The sequence below is a fragment of the Nelusetta ayraudi genome, unplaced genomic scaffold, assembly GCF_046127955.1.
Source record: "Nelusetta ayraudi isolate G7.1 ecotype Tasmania unplaced genomic scaffold, CSIRO-AGI_Nayr_v1 ptg000064l, whole genome shotgun sequence".
Taxonomy (NCBI): domain Eukaryota; kingdom Metazoa; phylum Chordata; class Actinopteri; order Tetraodontiformes; family Monacanthidae; genus Nelusetta; species Nelusetta ayraudi.
In genome coordinates, this window is record NW_027466114.1 from 1,807,308 (window position 1) to 1,834,544 (window position 27,237).

A 27,237-nucleotide genomic window follows, 5' to 3' on the forward strand; every position below is an offset into this window, starting at 1 on the left:
GAGACGGTCGGTGGAGGTGTGCTGTACCGGACTTATTTTTATTTTTTTTTATTTTCTTTGTACAGAAAATAAATTCAGTCAACAAGTCGACTTGCATTTGTCTGCGCCTCGTTGTTCATAACCAAAGACACAATGTAAAATATGTAGCGGAGGCAGTGTCAAGCCGAACCGGCTACATAAATATGATTGATTTGATGCTGATGATCATCTATTATTCATCACTGATGAGGAAATGAGTTGAAGAATCTTTAGTTTTGGTAACTTATTGTCCATTGTTGTGTGTCTGTGTCGCTGCTCCATGTTTGTCAGTGTGTGTGTGTCAGGTGAAGCACTGAGGCCTCGAGTTCTTTGCTTTCTCTTCACCTGTTGCACTCCAACTGCTCCTGGGAGCCACAGCCACACTTGATGCACCCTGGAAGAGAGGGACGTGGCTGCACATCAACTCAACACAGCGTCATGTGATTTCAGGGAAGTGGGAGCAGAAACACTGATCAGAGAATCTAAGAATGAGAAAATATCACAAGAGCAGCTCAAAGTCCAAGTGCTTCTCCGTCTGGCTGCATGTTGGCTGGAGGCAGCAGCAGCAGCAGCAGCAGTGTGAGTGAGCGGTGCAGCAGGGTGAGTCCTCACTGACTCAGTGATCCACATTAAATCTGATGTCAGTCAACAGAGTCAGTGAGAGGTGGACTAGTGTCTGCTTCATTCACACAGGAGTTGAACTGATTTCAATCAAGCAATCAAACCTTATTGATCCCTCACGGGAAATTCATTTCAGGCAGCCAGACATCTGTCGCCAATTTGAAAAAAAAAAAAAAACAGGGTGTGTGTGTGTGTGTGTGTGTGTGTGTGTGGTGGTGGTGGTGGGGGGGAGCAAGAAGGGGAACACAAGAGGAGAGGAGACAGTGAAGTGGGTCCCGTATCAGTTCATTACGGGACAGGTTTTTTAGTTGCCAAATATGGGACAATCACGTATTTTACAGGAGGGTTGGCAACCCTATATAGACCACAGACGGAAATCAACTGAGGTTTTGTCATTTTCCCTAAAAAACGGGACAAATTGTGTCCCGGGAGACATTTTATTTTTCCCGGGACAGGTGGTGAAAAAAGAGAACAATTCTGGGAAAAAAGGGACGGGTGGCAACCCTAATTGGAAGCTGAAACTGGTCATCTGGAGACATCGTTTTTACCGCCATGACACTAACTTAATGTTCAGTTCAGCTTGATACCCGGGGCTTCTAGCAAAACAACATCCTAGCTTAACACAAAAGTGATTTTAAACAGTGACTCATTAGGACACCACCGTAAAACCTACTTTAGAATGAGATCGCAGACTGCATGGATATTATATGTATCAATTGAATGCCGGGTCTGGGCCCAATTATTCTCTTCTTCTGTGGCGATTTGTCTTCTTCTGTGAATAAATGTGGATTACAACTGTTTGTGGTATAGCGCCAATTACTGGACAGGAGGGACTTATTAGAATGTGTTTCAAAGAGATGGTAAAGCATGCAGATGATAAAATGTGTTTTAAAAAAAGACATTTAAGATCAAACACAAAGGATTATTCATTCATTCATTCATCTTCTATACCCGCTTATTCCTATTCAGGGTCACGGGGGTCTGCTGGAGCCTCTCCCAGCTGTCTTAGGGCGAAGGCAGGGTGACACCCTGGACAAGTCGGCAGTTCATCGCAGGGCCAAAGGATTATTAAAACGTTATTAAAATAAACACGTTTAAGAACATACAAATGTGAAAGATGTTTACAAAAAATACATATGTAAATGTGTTGGAAACTTTTTTAATATACAAAGCAATGACCTTGACCTCTGACCTCTGACCCTGACCCGTCTGTTTCTCCTGGTTTCATTGGTTGTGGCTTCATTTGATCAGTTTTCAGATTTGGTTTCCAAAAGGCTTCTGATGTTTTTTAGCAGATTCATCAGGAGAATAACAAGCACAACTGCAGTCACACACCACACACACACACACACACACACACATATTTTTTTTTATTTTTTTTATTTTTATTTTTTTTTCTTGTCCGGTCTGGCCATAATGACAAACAGAAGTGTCTCTGAATGTCTATGATGGCTGACAGATTTTATTCTCAGAGGTAGATCTTGAGAGTGTGAGCCACATGGGTGGTTTCAGGAGCGACCTCTTCAGTGGTTTTATTATAATGTTCTTGGTGACATTCTGGCCATGACCGGACTGAGGGGGATAGATAGGGGGGTGAGTAGAGAGGGGAAATGAGTGTTGGGGGGGGGGGATGATGAGATGATGAGAGGGATAGAGAGAGAGGAGTAGAGGAGGCAACTGGCAACAATATACAATTGTGTTAAAAGAGAACAAAACAGATCGTAAATATGCATAGCTAATTGTCAGATAGTGCATATATACCCATACAAACATACATGCAAGTTCATACAGTGATGTTAATAATAATAGCGATGATAATAATAGCAACGTTAATAGTAATAATAATAATAATAATAATAATAATAATAATAGTAATAATAATAATAATAATGATGGTAGTAATAATAATGATGATAATAATAATAATAATAATAATAATAATAATAATAATAATAATAATAATAATAGTAATAATAATAATAATAGTAATGATAATAATAATAATGATGGTAGTAATAATAATGATGATAATAATCTACTCATGGATAAATAAGACAATAAGCTATGCAATAGTGTACAACAGTGTACCCGCGCTTGTGTATATTTGTGTGTGTGTGTGCGTGTGTGCGGGTGTGTGTGTATATTTGCATGTGTGTATACTTGTGTGTGTGTGCATGTTTGCATCTGTGTATACGTGTGTGTGTGTGTGTGTGTGTGTGTGTGTGTGTGTGTGTGTATGGATGTGGTGGTGTGTGTACCTGAATGTGGGAGTGGGTGTGTTTAAGTACGTCACTGGAAGTAGGCTGCCAATTAGTGCGGTCTCCGAGGTCGCAACCGCCCCACGCCAGCGACGAGCCGGGGGGGGGGCCCCGGACACGGCACACCCACCGCAAAGCCGGCCAGGAAGAGGCCCGGAGCAGCAGGCCCCTGGGCCAGAGGGCACCCGCCCCACGAGGAGCCAGGGCAGGATGACAGGGAGGCAGATACCCCAAGGAGAAGGGACACCACCCAGGGCGGACAGGCAGCAGAGCCCGGCCCCCGGACGGGGGCCCCCCAGGGCAAGCGAGACCAGACTCATCCCCATGACAGGACCCAGCCCCTTCACCCACCGGGAGGATCGGTACCCAAGGCAGGCCCGGGCACCCAGAGGCCCCCTCCCTACGGACCCAGTATGGCGCATCAACCGGCCCCCTCCACCCCCCACACCCCCCAGCCACCCACACCGATAAATAATTAAAAAGATAAAATTAAATAATCAATCCGTGGGCCCCCGCCCACCATTGTCAGACCCCCGTGTCTCAGGTCGTCGCCGCCCACCCGCCCCCGAGCGGCGCAGGGGGACCACCCGGGCAGCGGCCCGGTCCCGGGATTGGGGGAAGGGGGACCCCGCCACAAGTGGCAAGGTCCCCATAAGCCCAGCCGGTCTCGCACCTCGGGGGCACCGGACTGCACAGGGCCCATCCAGGGTGGGAAAGATGTCGGGTCCAGCCCCCACTAGCAGGCCGACCCCACTGTGTGTAGGAGTGTCAGTGTGTGTGTATGTGCACTTGCTGGTGTGTTGGACTATGGTGCGTTTAAAATGGAAGGGTGGTAAGGCCCTGGGGCAACCACACTGCTGCTGCAGGGCGGCGGCCGCAGTGCACGAACCCCCCCCGCCCAGGCCCTAAGTGTCTATAATGCTATTAAAATTGGAGAGGGTCTCGGATGGAGCGGTGGCCGGCCAATGGAGACCCTCATCCAAAGCCCTAGTGATAATGTCAGTGGGTCGTTGGCTGCGTGGGGGCCAGGTCCTCGCCAACGAGGGTGCAGTCGGTGCCCCATGCAAGGGCGAGGAGACTGCACCGGGGGGAGGCCCACCGGGGACCCGGTCGCCGCCCACATCGAGTCCCCCGTGGCGCCCGGCCAGAAGGCCGGGCAGCGGCCACCCAAGACACAAATCCCCAAAACAGAAGGAAAAAAGATAAATAAATAAATTAATTAATTAATTAATTAATTAATTAAATAAAAATAAATAAATAAATAAAAATAAATAAATAAATAAATAAATAAAAATAAATAAATAAATAAATAAAAATAAAAATAAAATAAATAAAATAAATAAATACACCCATTATGTGACCAGGGGGGACTCCCGGTTAGGGCGCCCCCTCAGTGACATCGGGGCCGGGGACACCACAGGGATCCAGGAGCCAAAGGGGGGCCGCCCCCCACCGCCCGAGGGCCCCGGGGCAGCGGCAGCGACCAGGGAGACGGAGGGCGAAGGTGGGGCAGAAGGCACCACCCGGGCACACAGGAGCGGTAGCCGCCGGCCGCGCAGCCCCACCCCAGGCATGTGACCCCACCGTGTACGATCCAGCGCCAGTTCCCAGACACAGGGACGGACCAGTCCCCCCACCAACAGGAGGGCCCCCGGCCCAGAGCCAGGGGCAGTTTATGAGGATTGTTTTCTTAGCGATAAATAAGGAGGTGATCAGCATGCGAGATTCTGCCTTATCTGAGGTGATATCACTAAGGTCTCCTAAGAGACAAAAAGAAGGAGTGGCTGTGATGGTGTAACCGACCTGTGCTGATAGATCATTGCATACTATGTGCCAGAATTTATTTACTGGTGGGCAATGCCATACAGCGTGTAGGTAACTATCTGGAACATTAACTGTGCAGTGTGAGCAGGTTTGAGTGGCGGTCATGCCCATGTGAAACATCCGCTGTCCAGTGTAGTGGATCCTGTGGAGTACTTTAAAATGTATTAGTTGTAGATTAGGTTGTTTTATCAGTGAAAAGGTGTTCAGGCAGATTGTTCTCCAGAAATTAGAGTGGGGCTGGAGAGACAGGTCTCTTTCCCACTTAGCAATGGGGATAGAAATAGTGCGATCTGTGTTTGTAAGGATTTTATATATCTTGGAAAGTAGTTTAGGAGGTGAGAAATTAAGGACCGACTGTACAGCCGGAGAGACCTCCATGTGTGTTTGTTCAAGTTTGAATTTTTTCTTAATTATGGACTTAATTTGCATGTATTCTAAGTAACAACTACTGTTAATTCCAAACTGTGTCACAAGCTCTTGAAATGGTCTAAAATTATTATTCTCTCTTATGTGTTTTACGTGAGTTATACCTTTATCTGCCCAATGTGTGAAGTTAAGTGCTTTTTTATTTTGTAGTGAATCAGGATTGTTCCAGATGGGCATACGACCGCACGGGAGAGGGGAAGAACCTGTGATTTTCAGAAATTCCATCCAAGCCGTCAGAGAGTGACTTATATTAACGCTTTTCATGCAGCTGTGGTGTTTTGGTGTGCTGATAAATGGCAAGTCTGCTAACTGAATATCACCACAATAGGCTTGTTCTATGACATGCCAGGATACATCATGTGGGCTAGGGTTGAACCACTTATGAATATACTTTATTCTGTTGGCAATATAGTAGTAATAAAAGTTTGGCAATTCTAGTCCCCCAGCATCTTTCGCTTTTTGAAGCGTCTTCAGACTGATACGGGGTGGTTTGTTTTTCCATAGAAATATTGTGACGTTTGAGTTCAGGGTTTTAAACCACTGAGCAGGAGGTTGATAGGGAATCATTGAGAAAAGGTAGTTTAGTTTCGGTAAAACCATCATTTTTACTGTTGCAACTTTCTCTAAAAGAGATATGGGTAAGTTTCTCCATCGAATTAGATCATTTTCTATTTTCTTTAATAGCGGGATAAAATTGAGTTGTATTAAGTCTGATAGGTTGGGAGAGAAGTTGATACCTAAGTATCGTATGTTACCGGCTTGCAATGGTGCTAGAGTGGTTCGTTTAAATTTACAATTAAGCGGTAGCACCGTGGATTTTGCCCAATTGATTGAATAGTCCGAAATACAAGAGAAATTGTCAATAAGGCTGATAACTTCAGTAAGTGAGGATTGTGCATTTTGAAGAAATAACAATACGTCATCGGCATATAAGCTTATTTTATGGTCAGATGTTGAAGTTTGGACTCCTTTGATATTATCATTTTGCCGAATTGCAGCTGCCAGAGGTTCTATGAACATTGCAAATAGTGAAGGGGAGAGAGGACAGCCCTGTCTGGTTCCTCGTTGCAGATTAAACCTTTGAGAGGTCTGGCTGTTCGTTCTGACTGAGGCGCACGGAGAGCTGTATAATGTTCGTATCCAGGATATAAATGAATTCCCGAAACCAAATTTTTGTAGTGTTGAGAATAAGAAACTCCAATTGACCCTGTCAAATGCTTTTTCTGCATCTAGCGAAACAATTGTTGTTTGTAGATTGTTGGCGTTAGTATAATCTATCAGATTGATAAATCTACGTACGTTGGAGGTTGAATCTCTACCTTTAATAAACCCTGTTTGGTCAGGATGGATTATATATGGAGTAATTTTTTCTAGTCGTCTAGCTATTGCTTTACAAATAATTTTAAGATCGGTATTGATTAATGATATTGGTCGGTAGCTAGTCGGAAGCGATGGGTCTTTGTCCGGTTTGAGTATGAGGATAATGTTAGCAGAATTCATGTTTGATGGGAGAAGTCCAGTATTTAGGATCTCTCTAGCCATTCTATTATAGGTCGGACCAATAGTAGGCCAAAGTGCCTTATAAAATTCTACTGGGAAGCCATCAGGTCCTGGGGCTTTATTTACTGGCATTTGTGCCAAGGCTTCTTCAAATTCCTCCTGAGTGAGATCTGCATCCATTGTAGTAGCCTGTTCCTGATTTAATTTAGGGAGCACAATACTATTAAGGAAGTTATCTATTGAGGCTTCTGAAGGATTATTATCGGAGGAATATAATTTTTTGTAGAAATCTCTGAAGCATTGGTTAATTTCTTCTGGGTTATGGGTTAGTTTGCCATCCAGGTTTTTGATGGAGGAGATTGTTGCTTTTTCTCTGTTTGACTTTAGCTGGTTCGCTAAGAATTTGCTAGAGTTATTATTGCATTCAAAGTTTTCAAGGCGTAATCTTTGCATTTGGAACTTGGTTTTTTTATCTGTCAGTTTGGCTAATTCCGTTTTTAGTTTGCATAACTCTTTCCATACGTCTTCTTCCTGTTGGATGGCATATGAAGATTCTAATGTTTTAATATTATTAACTAATTCAGACTCCAGAGCTAATTCCTTTTTTTTTTTGTGGCATGAGTAAGATATTATTTTGCCCCGCATTACTGCTTTAGCTGTTTCCCATAGAACATGTACAGGAGTTTCATGCAAGTCGTTAATTTGTAGGAATATTGTCCACTCCCGATTAAAGTATTTTATAAAATCTGAGTCTATGAGTAATGACGTGTTCAGCCTCCAATTCCAGATCGGTGCTCTAGGTGCCTTTGTAGAGACGGAGATAGAGGCAGGTGCATGATCACTAATAGTGATGGAGTGGATCCGGGCTTCCCGGATATCTGCCAAGAGTGAGTTGCTGGTGATAAAGTAGTCCAAGCGTGAGTATGAGTGGTGAACAGAAGAGAAAAAGGTGTACTCTCTGTGAGTTGGGTGGTTTGAACGCCAAGGGTCTGATAAACCAAAATCACTCATATACTGTTTTAATGTGTCTGCAGCTAATGAGTGTCGTTGGCTAGCTGAGGTGTTGGATCTATCAATATCAGAGTTTAACACTAGGTTGAAGTCACCCCCTACTATGAGTGTTGTGTTTACATGTGCAGAGAGTGACAAGAAAAAGGCATGGTAGAAAGAGGGATCATCCACGTTTGGGCCATAAATACTAGCAATACAGTAATCTTTATTGTCAATGTTCGTGTTGATTATTATATATCTTCCATTAGGGTCAGATATTGTACTATTTATAATGAAATTAAGTCTCTTATTGATCAAGATAGCCACACCTCTCTGCTTCGAGTTGTAACTCGCCGAGTAGATGTTTGGAAAAAGGGTCGATTTTAGATTATGTGCTGTAGTGTTTGTTAAGTGAGTTTCCTGTAGTAGGGCAATGTCGGCTTCAAGAAAATTCAAATGGTTGAGAATTTTAAATTTTTTGTCCCTGGTACCTATACCCCACACATTCCAAGTGACGAACTTAAGGGAGGTCATGTTTACTATATAGACCTAGAGTGGTGTATGTGTTAGTGTGTGTGTTACGTGTGTGTGTGCGTGTGCGTGCGTGCGTGCGTGCGCGCGTACAACTGCCAATGTAAACAAACATCGTTGCAATCTGTCACGGTGAACATTGTTACCAGAGAGAAAAGAAGTGAGGAAGAGACATTAGTGCAGTTTGAGGGGAGGGATATTGAGGGGGGAGAATCAGTTCGATGCAGAAAAGTCATACTTTAACTGAAATGGCGCTTACGTGATTATCATTGACAACAATATTGGCATAAGCTGCGTTAATACGATATTACCTGTTGTCTTGAAGCCTGTGGAGAGAACGGTTAGTACAACCACGGAGTTGACTCGCTATCGCGGTAGAGCTGACCGTTGACAAACAGTTTGTCTACCGCGACAACCGCTTTAGAGCCTTCAGCGAGGAACCTTTTCCGGATCGGGAAGAGGACTCTTCGTCGATCCAGAATCTCCTTTGGAAATTGATCGTTCACTCCAAAGTCGGTTCCGCGAAGTTCCCGTCCTCGGCTCTTTACCAGCATTTTTTGCTTGAAGTGTTCAAATTTTACCACGATGGGTCTCGGCCGGCGGCTGTCAGGTTTCTTCCCTCCAAGACGATGTACCCGGTGGAAGGTGATGTTCTTGACGGTCTCCGTAGGAAGCTTCAGATGCTTTGTTAAGAAGTCCGCGACCGTCTTCTCCGGGTCTTCTTCCGCCTTTTCGGGGATCCCTGAGAACACCAGGTTGTCTCTCATGCTGCGCGCCTGGAGGTCTAGGACTGTTTCTTTTAAGTATTTATTGTCTTTAGAGAGTTGGCTCATTCCCTCAGTGAGAGATTTAACCGACCCTCGCAGCTCCTTGTTTTCTGCGGCTAGTGAGACAACCTGTTGCTGGCTGAATTCCAGCGACTCGCGCATCGCCTGGAATTCCTTGTGGAGTGTTTCCATTAAGTTTAACCTGGCATCAACGCTGGAGAGCCTTTGTTCGATCGACAATAATATGTCAATCGAGGAATTGCCGGGTGGTGAAATTGTTCCAGGGGAGTCTTCGGGACGGCTTCGCTTGGAAGACGGCGTTGACGTTGGCGTTGGCGTCTTGCCCGACTTCCCCATAACTCTTCGGTCGAAGATGTCGTCTAGATATTTTTCCAGATCGGCTAAGCTCTCCTCGTCCTCCAGGCTTCTTATCTCTTATCGTTTTTAATCTATTTTATAAATATATGGAATTCGGCAAAATAGTCATGTAAAGTTTGTTTACTACTGACAGGGTGTCGCCATTTTGGATTGCGCCGACGGTCCGAGAATCTCACAGCATCACGCGAGATCTATCACAACTCACCTTCAGCAGTCCTGGATGGTTCTAAAATCAACTCCTTTACTCATAGTGCAGCTTCTGAAGTCAATTCAAGTCAAAACTTTTTGAGGCCATTAATGAAACAAAACATTTGTTGATTCATTTTTGAAAAAAATTCAGGCCGTGCTGCAATAAATTCCAGTTGTCCTGTGAGAAGAAGATGAGGTCCAGATGCGGCACTACATGAACAAAATTTAATGTGTGAAAGGTGTAAAATGTATAATTTCTTCCAGAACATGACCCTCAGCCAGGCCACAACTGGACCTCAGCCAGGCCAAAGCAGGACTCTTCCTATGGTTAAAGCAGGACTCTCACATATAACACACTACACATCTCATCAACAACAAGATTTTGCTCTTTTTCATTTGAAGTGGGCCAAATCACTTCTATTCAAAGTCAACTCATGAAAATTGCTGCTGGAATTTGATTCTTTTAATAAGCCATGTAACTTGCTATGATCCAAGGTTTTGAACAGGTGTGATACTGGTGTGTGGCCACAGCGTGCACATCTGATGTTGCTCACAGTGGTCCTCAGTGTGCTCAAGGAGCTTGTGTTGAAAAATTAGAGGGAACATTGGCTCCAGGTCATCCAGGGTGCAGAGCCCAGACCCCTGAGGGACAGGTGAGGACCTCCAGCCTCCACCTTCTAATTGGCTGCTGCTGCTGATGTCATCATGTGACCTGCTCATAGAATCTGACTAGTAGAAACCTGCTGTTTTCTGCTGCAGGTCCCACTGAGGACCACAAGGTCAAGGCAGAGGTCACAGCCTAGTGGTGAAGGTCAGTGACGCACACACACACACACACACACACACACACACACACACACACACACACACACATTCCATTCCAAGCCGCAAAACTGTAAAGGCAATGGTGGAAGCAAGGTACACTTTAACCAAAGAGAAGGCCTTGGCAGAAATTAAGCAAACTTCAGCTGTTAGTTTGACTACAGACATGTGGACATCAGTCAACATGGATGCGTACCTTGATGTCACTTGCTATTATGTGTCAGACAGCCTAGATCTGGCTACTGTGCTTTTAGGTGTGCAGTATTTTCCTTTGACCCACACAGAAGCTAATATTAATAATTATTAATAATATTTCAGAAGCAATTGCAAATTTGATGGCAGAGTTTGTAATCACGGAAAAGGTCTGTGTGATGGTTACTGATGGAGCTCACAATATGTGTTAAATGTTAGACATATTTATTGCTTTGCCCACATGCTCAATTTAATTGTTAAAAAAAGAAGAAAAAACAGTCAGACTGAGCTGGAAAACATGCGCAGTAGGGCCGGCAAAATAGTGGAACACTCCAGTTCAAAAGCAAAGGAAAGGTTGTGCTGTATTCAAGCCAATGTGGGCATGCCCCCCCCCCAAAAAAAAAAAATAAAAAAATAAAAAAATAAATAAAAAAAAAGCTTGTTCAAGAGGTGGAAACCAGATGGAACAACACTTATGCCATGCTCCATAGGCTTTATGAGCAGAGAGAACCTTTAGGGGCAGCCCTGGCATCACTTAGCACTGACATAGTGCCTTTCACTGCTGATGACTATGCAGCAATCACCCAGTGCCTGACAGTTTGAAGGCCAGTCTCAGGCAACTGTTGAGCTTTCTGAGGAAAGGAGTGTGTCAGGCTCAAAGGCAATTCCTATAGCCAAAATGCTGAGGCGTGTCATTTCTGCCAAATGTGCCCAAACAGCTCCTGGTATTGGGGTCACGCTTACCAACAATTTGAATACTAATTTGAGTGAAAAATTCAGTGGCTTGGAAAAAGGTGAACTCCCGTCGGTGGCCACCATCTTGGAGCCACGGTTTTAACAGGCTGGCTTTATTAATCAAAGCAATGCTCAGGCTGCTGTAGAAACGCTGACACCAGAGTGTTCCAGTCTTATTGATGGGTCGGCAGAAGATGTGCCACTGGAGACAGCAACAACATCCGCCAGTGCCGGTGAAGAAAATGACAACTTGTGGGCCTTCCTGGAAAACTACGTCGAGTCTCGGCACCGCATCAGCAGTGCATCTGCCAGCGCTGCAGTGGAGATCCAGAGGTATGCATGTTAAAAAGTGTTGAAACATCAGTTGTTTATTCAGTCATTCATTGTGGTACTGTCTGTGTCATAGATATTTGAAAGAACAAATTCTGACAAGAGCAGAAGTGACTGGGTGGCACAGCAGACTATATCCTATGCTTTGGAAAACTGCATGCAAGTATCTGTGCATCCCAGCATCATCTGTTCCCTGTGAAAGGATCATTTCCAAAGCTGGGGAGCTGCTCAGCCAGAAAAGTAGCCGACTGAAGCCTGCGACAGTAGGAACAAAAAAAAAAGAAGGAATATTTCCCAATAAAAACCTGTGAAGACAAATTGCTTGTCTGCTTCTGTGAATAATCCTTAAAAAAAAAACAAAAAAAAAAACAACCGTCCAAGTCCCCAAATGACAAACCATTATCTTTAAGGGTTTTCCTGAAATACACTTCCAAAACAACAAAAACAAAACACAATGTCTCTGAATTGAAACACCATGATCATTTGCAAAGTAGGAAGAATCCGTAATCCTGTTAGGGACTTTTAGTACAGTTTGTAAATCAAGAATAAAGCTCAACGCTTTAAATAAACCCTGAACCAACATTTAACCCTAAACATAATTTGCATTTATTCTTTGTGTTAATCTGGATTGTGTTTCAGAGTATGGGGGAGAGAATCTGCATAGTTTTTGTAATGACGATATAATCATTATTTGGTATGAAGGACAAAACAATTGAATGACCACAAAGACTTTTCTGAGCTTTTATTGCTGTCATGGGATTGAAACCGTGCCAGTGCTTCAGTTGTGCTCTTCAGAGGTTGCCATGTCTTCAGTTGTCCACCAGATGTCACCGTCACTCAAGTCTTGAAGTTTTGTATCTTTTTCGGCACAATTGTGAGGAAAGCCTCAGTGCATCACGAGGCTTCACTTGCCCACCACTAAAAATCCCAGGGAATCTAAGCGATCCGAGGAGGAACAAGGGGGCAAACTGAAAATCACTCCACAGGAGTGAAACACGCACGCGCACGCACGCTGCTCTCAGCTCCAAATCTTCATTCAGCACCACGAGGCCGGGAAGCGCCACCAGAAGTCCCGCCCACCCAGCGGTGTTCCACCGCAAACAACAACACACCTGCGTGGCCGCAGCCAGGCACACAGAGCACCACGGGTCGGCATTCCCTTGAAAGAACTGCCGGTTTGAACTGGACCGGGACGTTCAGAACTAGTTTCAGCCTGATGCCACCGCGAGTTAAACACCTTCCGGATCCGTCTTGACTGCGTTTGTGGCGAGGGGAGCTGGCGGAGGTGGAGACAATTCTTACAGTGGGTGTAAAGGAAAATGGGGGAGGATTGCCGGACAACGCCACCTGGGGAGTTGCACCCCAGGAAATGAACTACAATAAAAATTATTCGGGCTACACAGGTTCGTTACACTCTAGGATGGAAGAGGACAAGATGGACTTCCAAAAACAGCTTAATTTGACAATTTTAAAATAGTCAACTCTTTTTTTAAACACAGAAAAACACTTTTTTAAAAGAACAATAAGACTAGGTTTCGCTGCCTGAGTGTCAAGACAATAAGTATACCAAAAAGACTGTTAAACATGGGAAATTAAGGGGACCGGGGCTGGACGTAGCCAAGCGGGCAGGCTAAACAAACCAAAGAAAACTCAAAAAAACAGGGGAATAAACAAAACTAAGGGAATCACTGCAAAGCAAAATTCACCTCGTGCTGTGCGAAATAAAGCAAAGTGAAGGGGAACCACCACCGACGCAGTTTGCCGCACGCTACGCCAACTCCTGTCCAAAGGAAAAGAGAACAACATTAATATAATACCTAGACACTCAGGCAGGCGTTAAGTAGTTAAAACAAAGGCCGCTTTTTATTTAGCCTTCGCACGCACGCACACACATGCACAGGACAGAACAGACCAAACAGAAGTCAACGAGCACGGGGAAATTAAATGTTAACTAAAAAAAAGAAATCAAACTATAACAAAATCGCTATTTAATAAATAACCAAAGTTTCCCCAAAATTTGACAGCAAAACAAAGAAAAGAAACCAACCAAAGAAAAAATGTTTACACTAACAAAAGAAACAGACAAACCCAATTGTCTAAACCAAAATCAAACGACAAATATCAGCGTTGTGGTGGTGACACCAACTGTTACCCGGCTCGACCAATGCGGCAATTAGTTGCGAGAAAGTCGCCGCCGCAACCGTAACAGAGGTATGAAGAAGCAGAGGAAGACGGAGCGACTGCACCCAGGCTGGGGGTTGAAACCAGCGTCCTTCCAACTCCCGTCTCGGGGCACCGGTATTCAGCTGCACAGCTGCGGCCAAACCGAGCACCAGAGGAGGAGAGGCTCCGACAAACTGCGGCTTTAACAGCCAAGCGGTGAACGCACACGATCACGCACACACAGCACCACCTCCCGATGAACGGGCACCCGCCAGGGTTCCTCCTCCGGCCGCGCTTATGGCCCAGCCCGCGTTAGGATTGCTAGCCGAAAGGCTAAGAGCTGCAGAAGACAGAGTTCTCAACGTGGACACGCCAGGCGACAGAGTGCTGACTGCAGCCTGGCGTGTGTTTTTAAAACGACTAGTTTCACTCTGGCGCAGGTGTAATCAATGACGCTAAAATTTCACTGCAGCGCAGGTGTGACTGACGACGCAAAGGTGGGGGCAAACCCACCTGCCACACTAGCATCACATTCACTGGCAGCTCTATGTTCTTGGGACGTGATAAAGGAAAGCTCTATAGGAAGTGACCATTATCCAATAATGATAGAAGAGGCATTGAATCTACAACACCAAGATTCAGGGAGAGCACAGGGGCGCCCATTTAGTGGTGCTGAGTGGGAGAAATTTAGGCACATTAGTCATAAAGACATTGGACAAATCCATCCAAGTCTTGATATTGATAGCTTGAATCAGGGGTGTCCAAATTACGGCCCGCGGGCCAACTGCGATCCATTTTTAATTGACCCGCAAGAAATGTTCTAAATAGAATAGAATATGGCCCGCACTTCAACTTTTGCCTGAGTGTATTGCACTTCTTAGTTTTAACACCAGGGGGAGCTGCTCCCACTGAGTGCAATGCCGTTCCCACTTTAGGTGAGTAGAAAATATATTCCACAGTACCCGTGTGTTAATAAGCATGCATGTGCAGGTACACATGCGACAAATATCAATAATGCGCATTAATTCTGTCACTACCCTGCTTTTGCGCACCACTTTCTTCTATGCCTTTTCCTTATTAACACACAGAGTGCACACCGCTGTGCACAGCGTACACACTGCACACGCAAAGTCAGCTGATCTCATCTGATGCAGATTTGCTCCTTGATCGAGTGACATTTGTGTGGATTTTTGGCACGAGTGGCGTCGGATCAGCACCGCAGCTGGATGGCCCGGCTTACACACCCAGCGCAGCTGATACTCAGCAGAATAATTGACTATTTAATACACTAACGTTAAGGCTATATAGCTCATTTCTAGCCAGCGGCCCAGCCGCTCCTATATTTTTATGTATGTGGCCCTCAGTGAGAAAAGTTTGGACGCCCCTGGGTTCAATGAATATATTTGTGCAGCTATTTTAAAAGCTGCCAAGAAAGCTATGAAGTTAAAGGGAGTTGGGCAAAGAAAGAAGGTTGTTCCATGGTGGACAGTGATGTGCACGTCGATATTGTTATCGATATATCCATCGCTAATCAGAGTAAAACATTGCATCGACATGCGTACACTTTTTTTGATTTTGTTTTTGTAACCACAACCGCGGCAGCTTACTTCTGACTATTGGACACGCCAAAGCCCACCGCAGCCGTGCATGGAAGAGCAGAGTAATGGCGGCGGCCGGAGGAGAGTCTGATTGGTTAAGCGTGAAAAGGAAACGTAGCGTCGTGTGGTCACATTTCTCACCGGTGGACAAAAACGTTGCGCGATGCCATTTGTGCGACAAAAGAGTGTCGCACAGGAGCAACACCAGCAACCCATTTTCACATTTGAAGAGCACGCACCCAACAGCACATAAGGTTTGTAAAGTTAGGCTAGTGGATTTGGCTAGGCTTGTACCTGTTTAGAGGAGCGACACTGTAATGGATGTATCAGTTAATGGTACTGTCACTTTAAGAGAGTGCCTAGGGAGTAGGTGACGTAGGCGGAAGCCGGGAAGTAAGAGGAGACCGGGAAGAGGGAATCTTGTTAATAAAAACAAACTACTATACACGAGTGGAACTCCCGTCACGGACATTACAGACACGCAAGCACTCTTGATTTGTAGGAAGCTGAAAGCAAGCAGTTGCAGGTCCAGGATTCCTCTCCTTCTACTCCAGTTCCTCAAAAGACGTTGCAGGAGAGCTTTCTTGGACAAAGCAAATACCCAGGTGGGTGCAGGTAGTAAGACAGTGCTTTTCAAATACTTTTCCCGTCATAATGTTACTCTTACTGTTTTCATTTGAATCATAGATTCACTGAAATGAATATAATGAATGGTAATGAATCCTATTCTTCACTCAAATACAGGCTTTTTCTTACCATGAAGACAGTGCTGTCTGCATAACTTGTGGCTTCAGCTTTGACCTTATGTAACAGGATCATTTATGTTTTAATAGTAATTGTAGAAGAAGCTGGATATTATTTGTATAATTTCACAAAATTTAGTAGTAACACCTGACAATTAAGCCTCTTTGTTTTAATGTGGAACATTTGTCTCCAAGCTTCAGTCCCCTATGGACACCTGTTGGGGGCACACACCCCCTATATAAGAGTTTTTCCCGCCTCACCTCTTCCCTTTTGTTCCGTGTACTCCGTGGGAGAGGTGAGCCTCGGTGAGGTCTACTTTTAATTTCACAATTTGGTTGTATACTTTAATGTCAATTAATTTGTGTAGGGGGCTCCACATATGTATCAGCAGTTGACAAAGGATTTTGTATTGCACTTTCTGTTGTCAGGTATGTTGTATTTGTGCCCCTTTTGTTCCGTGTACTCCGTGGGAGAGTTGCCAGAATAAACGGAGATAGCCTCCAGAGCTGAGCACGGTGTGGGTCACTCAAACTCAACACAACGCAAACGACACGATTCAACCGGTTACACTTATTCGACCAATTGTTGATAACATCTGTGTAGATTATTGTCAACTATTCTTTACTTTGTTGAAAAATATGTATGTGTATTTAGAACTCAGCTTGATGGAAATTCCAAACTTTTTCAGATGATTCCCAAAGAGCACAGGACATCACAAGAAGCCTCTCTAAGATGATAGTTACTGACATGCAGCCCATCTCAATTGTGGAGGATCCGGGCTTCATCAAGTGCAGTGAAGGTGCTTGAGCCACGCTATCGTCTACCTGGACGGAAGACCCTGATGACAATACAAATAGCACATTTGTATACTGAGGTGAAAACAGCAGTGAAAGAATGTTTATACAGAGCTTCTAGTGTTGTCTTAACCACTGACATGTGGACCTCCCGGGCAACTCAAGCCTTTCTGACAGTGACAGCACACTGTATAGATGAGGAGTGGGAAATCCAGGCTTACACCCTGGACACTGTCAATGTTGTAGAGGATCACACTGGTGACAACATGTCTAATGTACTAACACAGACTGTGGAGGACTGGGGCAGAAACAATAAAATACATGCAGTTGTTGCAGATAATGCAGCCAACATGGTCAAAGCTGTCAGGACCAACATGTGGAAACATATTCCATGTTACGCTCACTCATTACATCTCGTAGTCAAAGACTCAATGAAGTCTGACCAGAGGTTGATGTCAGTAATTGAAAAGTGTAGCGCTGTTGTGAGTGTTGTGTATATTTCCACCATAGCTCCAAAGCAACAGAACTGCTTGAAAAACAACAAGATGCATTGAGACTGAAAGAAAAGAAACTGAAGCAGTCGGTCGAGACAAGATGGAACAGTGTCTGGAACAATGTTGGAGAGGCAAAGTGCTGTCTGAACAGCAACAAGCTGCTCAGACAGCACTTTGCCTCCTTGGTAAAGCCAACCTCTGTCTTAGTGAGGAAGACTGGCATTCTATTAGCCAGGCTATTGAAGCCCTCAAGCCATTTGAAGAGGTCACTAGAGAAGTGTCCGCAGATAGAAATGTCACACTTTCTAAAGTGAGACCTCTGCTGTCTCTGCTCCAAAGAGCAAGTGCGTCTGCTGGGCCCAACGCTAATATACTGGCGTCACACCTTGCAGAGAATTGCAGGAGGCCTTTTCCAAGCTGGCAGCCAGCACTTTATTAGACCCTACATTCAAAAATGTGGTCTTTTCACACAATGGAAATGTTGAATCTATGAGGTCCAAGCTCATCGGTGAGATGCAGAAAGAACACCACACAGAAAAGCATGCCAGTGATGCCCCAGTTTCCAATAACCTCTCTGTCAGTGTATCAACCTTCTCAGTGTTGGTAGCTCCTCCTACTCCTTCAACTTCAAGGTTATGGCAGGACTTTGACATGCAGGTTTGGGCTTTAGAGGGAAATGGCACAGTCAACACTGACGCATACATCCAAATGCGCCGACACATGGAGGATAAAGTGATGGCCAGGAAAGAGGAGCCTTTGGGTTGGTGGAAGAAAAACCAGCAGTCACTTCCAATGCTCAGCAAACTGGCCAAGAAACACCTCACTGTTGCAAGCAGTGTTTCATTAGAAAGACTGTTTTCAAAGGCAGGGGAGTTGCTCAGTGTGAAGAGAAACAGACTGAAAGCAAAACATGTTAACATGCTCTTATTCTGAAACTCAAATTTAAAGCTTGTGAGCAGTTCAGAGAAAAAACAAACACACACTCACACACACTCTACACATGTAGCACACATAAGTATGCCCATGGTTGTGTTAGGGAGATACAGTAGGTGGTCTTGCAGAACTGACCAATCATCATGTTTTGTTTTTTCCTGTGTCAGACAGTGCAGTCCACCGCTCACTGGCCAAGATGGCATCGGCAAGGTTAGACATAGTTTGATTGTGTTCACTGTGTAGTGGTTTCTTATAGCTTCATTTTTCTTTTGTCTTACGTCGTTGACATGGTTTGGTGGAGCTTCCGCCTTCCCCAGAAGTGACACAAGATGGCATGTGTGAGGCATTTTATCAGCAGATGTTACGGAGGCGTGGCCAACACCTGGCACACCTGAAGCAGTATCCAGGAGAGGTGAAAGAGCAGCAGGAGTGTCCTCCACACTCCTCCATAACATCTGCTGAGAAGACGCATCACGCTTGCCAGCTTGTGACACTTCTGGGGAAGGCGGAAGCTCCGCCCATGTCAACAAGGTAAGACAAACAAAAACAAACTAAGGTTAGACATGTTTATGTTTTCCTGAGAGTATTTGTTTTCAGGATGTTAGAAAATGTTTCTCAAAGGTTTTGTTTTTCATTGTCATTTTAAGTTACACTTATCCATAATTATTTCTTTTTTACAAAGTTTTTTATATTTTGTATAATTTTTTTATTGAACAACATTTATTTAGTTATTTAGCGCTTTATAGTATATATTTATAATTTCTATATTTATATTTATTTAAATTTGCACTTTAAAATGTTTCTTTCATTGTTTTTAATTTTTTTGTAATAAATATATTAAAGGCCACTCGTGTCTTGTGATTTTTAACGTTTTTTTAACTGAAAGAAAACAACAAAAAAAAAAAAACTGTTTTGATATCGATATCGCAATATCGACCTCAAAAATATTGAATATCGTATCGAATTTGAAAATGACATTATCGCCCATCACTAATGATGGACAACAGAGTGTGATGAGGCAATTCAAAGCAGAAATAAGGCATTGAAAGTCTTCAAACCGAATCATAACGATCAGAGTCTTATTGAATATCAAAGATCACAAGCCAGGGTTGGAAGAATCATAAAGTGTGCAAAGAAAGAGTATTGGCAAAGGTTTTGTAACTCAGTAGGGAGGGAAACAGAAATATCAAGAATATGGGCAATGATTCAAAGAATGAATGGGCTTAAAAAGGAGTTTAGATGGCCTGTTTTAAAAGAGGCTTTAGAAGAGCGCTAAGGGAGAAGGAAAAAGCTGCAATGTTGCTGAAAACATGAGGAAGAATTCATAGTTGAGAAAATATTAGTGAAGAAGGGAAAAGGACAATAAGGGAGAATAAAGCTTTCTTGCACTGTGAAGGGGAAACAGAGGAGTTCATTAATACACCATTGACTAAAGCACAATTGAATGGAGCTTTAAAGAGGACAAAGCCATCAGCTCCAGGTAAGGATCAAATATGTTATATAAGGATAAATCACCTTAGTCAAACATCAACAGAGGTATTGCTGGAGTTGTAGAACAAAGTCTGGGAGGAAGGGAGATTAGCAAGCAACTGGAAAGAGGCTGTGGTGCTTCCAATAAGTAAGCCAGGGAAAGATTCTTCACAGCCAATCAATTATAGGCCCATTTCCTCAACATCAAATATTTGCAAAGTCATGGAGAAAATGATAAAAGATGAAGGTATTTTTTGGAGAGTAAAGGGTATATAGTCAAATATCACAGTGCTTTTAGGAAGGGCCGTAATACTATGGATACACTGCTGTGCTTAGAGCATGAAATAAGAAAAGCACAGATTAATACAGAAAGTGTGATATAGTTTTTTTTTTTCATACTGAAAAAGCATATGATATGTTATGGAAAGAAGGGCTGCTAATGAAACTTTTTAAAACGGGGGTAAGAGGGAAGATGGAGCAGTGGATAAAAAATGTTCTACAAGATAGAAAGATACAAGTTAGAGCAGGAAATGAGTACTCAGAAAGTGTTAGGCTGGAGAATGGAACGCCACAAGGGAGGATTGTGAGTCCATTATTATTCTCAGTCATGATCAATGAAGTATTTTCACAAGTGCAACAGGGGATGGGCTGTTCTTTGTTTGCAGATGATGGGCTACAAAAAATGCCAGAAGCTATTTTAAAAGTAGAGAAATGGGCCAATAGTTGGGCATTTAGATTTTCAGTTGATAAAAGCAAAGCAAGGATTTTTACAAGGAAAAGAATTGGGAAGGAGGTTCAGTTCAAATGATATCATCAGGATTTGGAGAAGGTGCAGCACTTTAAACTACTGGGGAGATGGTTTGATGAAAGACTCACGTGGGCAGTGCACATTCCCAAAATGATGGAGCAATGTAAAAAGGTGATGAATGTAATGAGAATGGGGAGCCAATAGAAAAGCCCTCACATCCATGTATATAGGATGAGTCAGATCTCTTCTGGATTATGGGGCCATAGTTTATGGTTGAAGAGCTCAACACTTGAAAAAGTAGATCAAGTACAATATGAGTGTTTAAGATGATGTCCGGGTGCATTGAAATCAACTCCTGTAGCAGCATTACTGCTAGCAATGGGAGAGCAGCCGCTGGAAATAAGAAGGGAACAACTCACAATAAATGATTGGCTTCATTTACAGAAGAAAAAAAACCTCAACTCAGCTTCTCTTCCTGCTTCTGCTGCTCACCGTGGCTCCTCCCATCCAGCCGCCTCAACCGCTCCCACACTTCCAGGAAGTCACATGATGCTGTGTGTGTGTGTGTGTGTGTGTGTGAGAGAGAGTGTGTGTGAGAGAGAGAGAGAGAGAGTGTATGTGTGATGTGTGTGTGGTGTGTGTGTTCTTCTTGTCACGTATTATGTGGCAGTTTGCTCCCAGTGGAAATGTCTTGTTGGAAGTGTGACAGTGGACGGTCCTGTCAGTATGCCTCCAGTTGATCATGCGCCCTGGCTCCTTGGCCAAATGGTGAAGCGTGCATGGCTATTACCCGGGAGTCTGCGGTTCCAAGCCCGCCCGGGCCTTCTGCACCTTGCCACAGAAGTACAGAAAGATCAACTCCCTGGGACAGACCCAGCTGCAGAAACAAATGAGGGGGGGGGGGCACATATTCAAACCTATATTTTATCTGCTTCAGGCTTAACGGCAGCTCCATGGCCACTCGCACAGTATTGAAATATTATTTTCTCTCACTTACAAGCGGCAGACAATCTTTAAATGCATAGAAAAAAACAAAATACAGTAATGACGTTGTGCTGTGTTCATTTATTGAGTTGTATAAAACAGAGGATAGAGGCGTTCAGAGAACAGCTGCAACCCCGCACAGCTCCGCTTCCGAGCTGACCAGCTGGGGCTCACGCAGCTCACTGATTGGCTAGGTGGGGCAACTCTGCACTGGCTACATTCGGTGGAGAGCGAAACATTTATTTATTTATTTATTTATTCATTTATTTATTTATTTCATTAAAAAAAAATAATACTTTTAACAGTTTTAAATACAGTTTTAAACATAAATCAGCTTCAATGAATTATTCATTTATTTCAAAATAAATCGAACCGTTTCCCAAATTTTGAATGACTGCTCAATGCATTGTGCGTCTCACAGTTCAAATGAATTATTTTAAAGGAAACTTTAACAACAACAAAAACATGGAGTTATTCTGCAAGGCATCACCATCAAATGCAGGAATCTCTCTGGCGGGGAGAAAAGCTGCTTGATGTTGCTTTACAAGCAATTCAGTGATTTCATTTTGCCTCTTTAACACGCCAGTAAGGAAACCTTCATTTATTAGATTTCCTTTTGTTGAGATGGAGGAGCCATGCTCATCCTTTTGCTCGTAACCCAGAGGTTTCTTTTCTGCCTTTGCTTTACATGGTATAGTTTGGTGAGGAATATATGACTGCTGCAGGCTTTGAGGATGTTTTTGAGATGCTACTGGAATTTTATATACTGTAGATGTTCCAGTGGCCTGGAACTGGCGTAAGGGTGTCACGTTTTCTGACTTCAGCTGCTTTGATGTTGACGGCCGTTGAGCTTCCGGTGGTTGCGGTTGCTTTAATGACGAAGGTGGTTGTTCAGGTGTGGCCTGTGACATCACACTCCCCATGAATACATGCATGTTGGCTTCTGCTGCAGCCGGTTCAGTCTCCACGTGGTGCCTTTCCCTTCTTGCTTTTAGCTTCAAGTTCTTCCATATGGTGTGCATGTTTGACTTCCAAGGCCTGAGCTTTGGCCTTTACAGCAGCTTGTTCAGCCTCAGCCTTTCAGCATGCAGAAGATAAAGGAGAGGATGCTGAGGAGGAGCTGGCATCTTTGCTTGAAGCCCTGCTTGCTTACGGGCCCTTTAGCCTGGGACACGCTGTCCTCTGGCCCCACCAATAGCGCATTTGCTTCTTCTTGCTCCCCCAGCTCCTCTCGCTTCTTTTGCTCATCCTGCTCATCTCCTTTTCCCACATCACCAGTCAACCATTCTGTAATGTCAGATGAGAAATGTGGAAAAGGTATCAATTTAGGCTCATCCCAGTCCATATGATCCGCTTCCCTTTCCTCTCCGTTAGAAAAGAGATTTTGTACAGCCACTTGCAAATCCATCAACTCCCCCAAATAATGATCCAATGCTTCAACACGCTTGTTCATTATTTCTTGACTTTCTCCAGCTTCCAACATGCTGTTCATTTCATTCCTTTTGAGCGTTAAAACGCCAAGCTTTCCCCGCCGTGCGTGACGCCATCATTTTTATCAGACTCATGTCATCATTCATTGCATCAGCTTTTCAAGTCAACAACATCGTCACGCTTTGTGAAAGCCGTGGTGTAGAGGACGACGGTCAAAAAAATGGTTGGTTGCCGAAATGTTCTTGGTCCAGGACAGATGTATCAGTAAAAGTCTGCAATGAAGCAACTTTCATTGCTTTCTTTCTCCAAAAGCTTTTTTCTTTCTTTATTTGACCCCAATCAGTTTCTAATAAAGAGAAAATGCATGAAAATACAGCCAGTCTTTGTCAAACAGCAACAAGAGAAACTTGAACACTCCACTCTTCTATGTATACACACATGACACACGCTTCTTAAAACTGCAGATGCTACAAAACAACAGTTTGACCTGTCGGAGAGGAAAATCTAAACTGGATTCACTGCAGTTGTTCACTGTGGTCGCTCTTATTGCTCCATAAAGCTCTTTAGTTGTGTTTAGAAACTAAGTTGGGCTGAAACAATCAAAGTGGGAAGACATCAGATCAGCCAATAAGAAGATGACTTGGCACTTTAGACACGCAGGCCTGACACAACTGCAGAAAGCAACAGCAAAGGCTTTTATTGCAGCGAGCCCACACATTACATATTTCAGTAAAAGCAAAGGACACACACACACACACACACACACACACACACACACACACACACACACACACACACACACACACACACACACACACACACCCTGCCACTTCCCTTCTCGGAATGAGTCAGGAGGTTAGAAGCCGCCTCCTGTGCTCCCTGCAGCCAATCACAGCCCTGACTGGTTGTTTCCTCCCCCTCAAGTCAAACTGGTTTCGTTTCTGAGGAAACAGAACTCAGCCAGTCAGCCAGTCAGTCAGCCAATCAGCCAGTCAGTCAGTCAGTCAGTCAGTCAGTGTCTCTCAGAGGTGAAATGGCTCAGGCAGCAGCTCAGCTGGACCCAGAAACCTTCTCTTGTTCCCTCTGTCTGGATCTTCTCAAGGATCCGGTGGCCACTTCCTGTGGACACAGCTACTGCAGGAAGTGTCTCCAACACTACTGGGATGCAGAGGAGGAGAGGAGAGTCTACAGCTGCCCTCAGTGTAGGAGGACCTTCACACCAAGGCCTGTCCTGGAGAAGAACACCCTGTTAGCAGCTCTAGTGGAGACCCTGGAGAAGACTGGACTCCAAGATGCTCCTGCTGATCACTGCTATGCTGGAGCTGGAGATGTGGCCTGTGATGTCTGCACTGGGAGGAAACTCAAGGCCCTCAAGTCCTGTCTGGTCTGTCGGGCCTCCTACTGTGACTCTCACATCCAGCCTCATCGTGATGCTGCTCCCCTACAGAGACACAAGCTGGTGGAACCCAGCCAGCAGCTCCAGGAGAACATCTGCCCTCGTCATGATGAGGTGATGAAGATGTTCTGCCGCACTGATCAGAAGATCATCTGTGGTTTATGCTGTGTGGATGAGCATAAAGGTCACGACACAGTGACAGCAGCAGCAGAGAGGACTGAGAGGCAGAGAGAGATGGAGGAGACCAGGCAGAAGATCCAGCAGAAGATCCAGCACACAGAGGAAGACCTGAAGGTGCTTCAGAAGGAGGTGGAGTCCATCAACGGCTCTGCTGATAAAGCAGTGAAGGACAGCGAGAAGATCCTCACCCAGATGATCCGTCTGCTGGAGAAAAGACACTCTGAGGTGCAGCAGCAGGTCAGATCCACACAGGGGGCAGCAGTGAGTGGAGTCAAAGAGCTTGAGAAGAAGCTGGAGCAGGAGATGATGGAGCTGAAGAGGAGAGACGCTGAGCTGGAGAAGATCTCACACACACTGGACCACAGCCAGTTTCTCCACAGGTTCTCCTCACTGCCAGCACTCAGTGCGTCTCCAGACTCCTCCAGCCTGGAGATCCGTCCTCTGAGATACTTTGAGGACGTGGCAGCAGCTGTGACCAAGCTGAGAGATGAAATACAGCAAGTTCTGATGGACACTCAGACAAACATCTCATGGACAGTGAGCAACGTTGATGTTCTACTGAAGGTACCAGAACCCAGGAGCAGAGAGGACTTCCTCAGATGTTCACCTCAAATCACTCTGGATCCAAACACAGTGAACAAAGATCTGTTATTATCTGAGGAGAACAGAAAAGTGACATTCATGATGAAAGTTCAGTCTTATTGTGATCATCCAGACAGATTCACTTACTGGCCTCAGGTCCTGAGTAGAGAAGGTCTGACTGGACGATGTTACTGGGAGGTGGAGTGGAGAGGGTGGGTTGATGTAGCAGTGGCCTACAGGAACATCAGCAGAGCAGGAAGGTCAGAGGAAAATGCATTTGGATGCAATGACAAATCCTGGAGTTTATATTGTTCCCCAGGTGGATATGTGTTTCGTCACAACAACATCAGGACTGATGTCTCAGGTCCTGGGTCCTCCAGAGTGGGAGTGTACCTGGACCACAGAGCAGGTCTTCTGTCCTTCTACAGCGTCTCTGGAACCATGGAGCTCCTCCACAGAGTCCAGACCTCCTTCACTCAGCCGCTACATGTTGGACTTTATGTTGGTCCAGATTCTTCAGCTGAGTTGATGAAAGTGTGACTGAAGTCGTCAGAGAGACTCTGAGCTGAATTCTCACCTTTGATTCTTCTTCTGTCTTCACCTTTGTTGCCCAGTGTCTCCGGCTGTCAATCACAGGGTGGGCGAGGCCTGGACGCCACTTCCTGTTTGTACTCCTGGTGACTGTTGTCCACCTGATGTTTGTCTCCACGGCTGCTGGATGTTTGTGCCACGTTGTTTCTCTTCCTCTGCAGCCCATTCATCCCACAGATTAATAATGTGTCATTAGTCCACATGACAACTTTATTACTGTGGAAACACAGCTGAGGTCTGTTTCCACTCTGGACCTTTCACCGCTGACCTTTGACCTTTCAACAACTCATCCATCTGATCAACCTTCTGACTGTTGATCCGTTTGTCAACAATCAGATGAATGCATGTAAATATTGTGAGAGAATTTTGTCTTTTGATTCTGCTTGTTGGCTCAATGTGACAATAGTCAATCAATAAGTCATGAAATATGCCATCAGTCTGTATTGCACAACAATGTCAAGTCAATGATCAAGTGTTGAATTGAAGCAATAAAGCAACAAGACAATCCAGAGAGCAGTGGGAGTGTTTCCTGGCAGTGAACTGGTGCCAGTCAATGAGCTGACGTGACTGATGTCAGGCTGCAGTACCAGCTGCTCACCACAGGGGGGGAGGCAGAGAGTCAGCAGGAACTCAGCACAAGGTCAAAGGTCAACTAACAGTTAGCAAAGCAGCTTCATCTGCTGCTCAGCAAAAACAGGAGAAAAAAAGTGTGCACGCATGCACACACACTCACACACACACACACAAACACACACACGCAAGCACAAACACACACACACACACACCACTATTTTACAGAACAAGTAGAGAACGAGTACTTTACTGACTCACATTGTATTTACTTTATTACATCATAACACTCATGATCATGTGAATTCATATATAGTGATTATATAATGCTATATTAATAAATAATATAAAATATAATATACTACTATATTATTCATTCATTCATTCATCTTCTATACCCGCTTATTCCTATTCAGGGTCACGGGGGTCTGCTGGAGCCCATCCCAGCTGTCTTAGGGCGAAGGCAGGGTGACACCCTGGACAAGTCGCCAGTTCATCGCAGGGCCTACTATATTATATTATATTATATTATATTATATTATATTATATTATATTTTGTGTGGAGGGGCAAAGTGGCCTCCCCACGAAAAAGGGGATCTGGACCGACCGGGTTGAGGTGGTGGAGTTGAAGGAGGAGGCAGGCAGCGTCAAGTGCCTGCCTCCTTTTAAGTCTTTTAACCCAAAAAAAAACATAAATAAAGCCGCAGGAGCCACCTTCACCTTCCCCTAGTCTCACAACAGACTAGCCAGTTCTCCCTTCCCACAGCAAAATGAGCCCCCTTTATAGTGGGCAGCATCCTATTGCCAATTGGGCCACCCCACTAACCGTGGTGACATCGACAAAGTCGAACATTTCAAAACAAAACAATAACACAAAGAAATACACCCTTCAATAAACAGAACACAATTCCCCCTAACACATACAAACCCTTAAATACAAATAGACCCCACATTCTCCCCTTAATTACACATTCAAAC

The 27,237-nt window shown here is 44.4% G+C and overlaps 3 protein-coding genes and 1 long non-coding RNA gene across 4 annotated transcripts in view; 2 read left to right on the top strand and 2 right to left on the bottom strand.

Moving 5' to 3' along the window:
• The window catches only part of LOC142898370 (NLR family CARD domain-containing protein 3-like), a 417,525-nt gene that overhangs the window by 199,179 nt on the left and 191,109 nt on the right, over positions 1–27,237 (bottom strand). The gene's annotated exons all lie outside the window — the stretch shown is intronic.
• The window catches only part of LOC142898405 (NACHT, LRR and PYD domains-containing protein 12-like), a 143,863-nt gene that overhangs the window by 34,837 nt on the left and 81,789 nt on the right, over positions 1–27,237 (bottom strand). The window lies entirely within an intron of this gene.
• LOC142898410 (uncharacterized) lies at positions 15,756–17,312 on the top strand. The gene is made up of 2 exons (XR_012928584.1): positions 15,756–15,947; positions 16,775–17,312. It is a non-coding gene; the product is annotated as an uncharacterized LOC142898410 (long non-coding RNA).
• LOC142898426 (tripartite motif-containing protein 16-like) lies at positions 23,270–26,468 on the top strand. The gene has a single exon (XM_076041357.1). It carries the CDS (start codon positions 23,974–23,976, stop codon positions 25,636–25,638), a length of 1,665 nt encoding a protein of 554 aa, XP_075897472.1. The 5' UTR covers positions 23,270–23,973; the 3' UTR covers positions 25,639–26,468.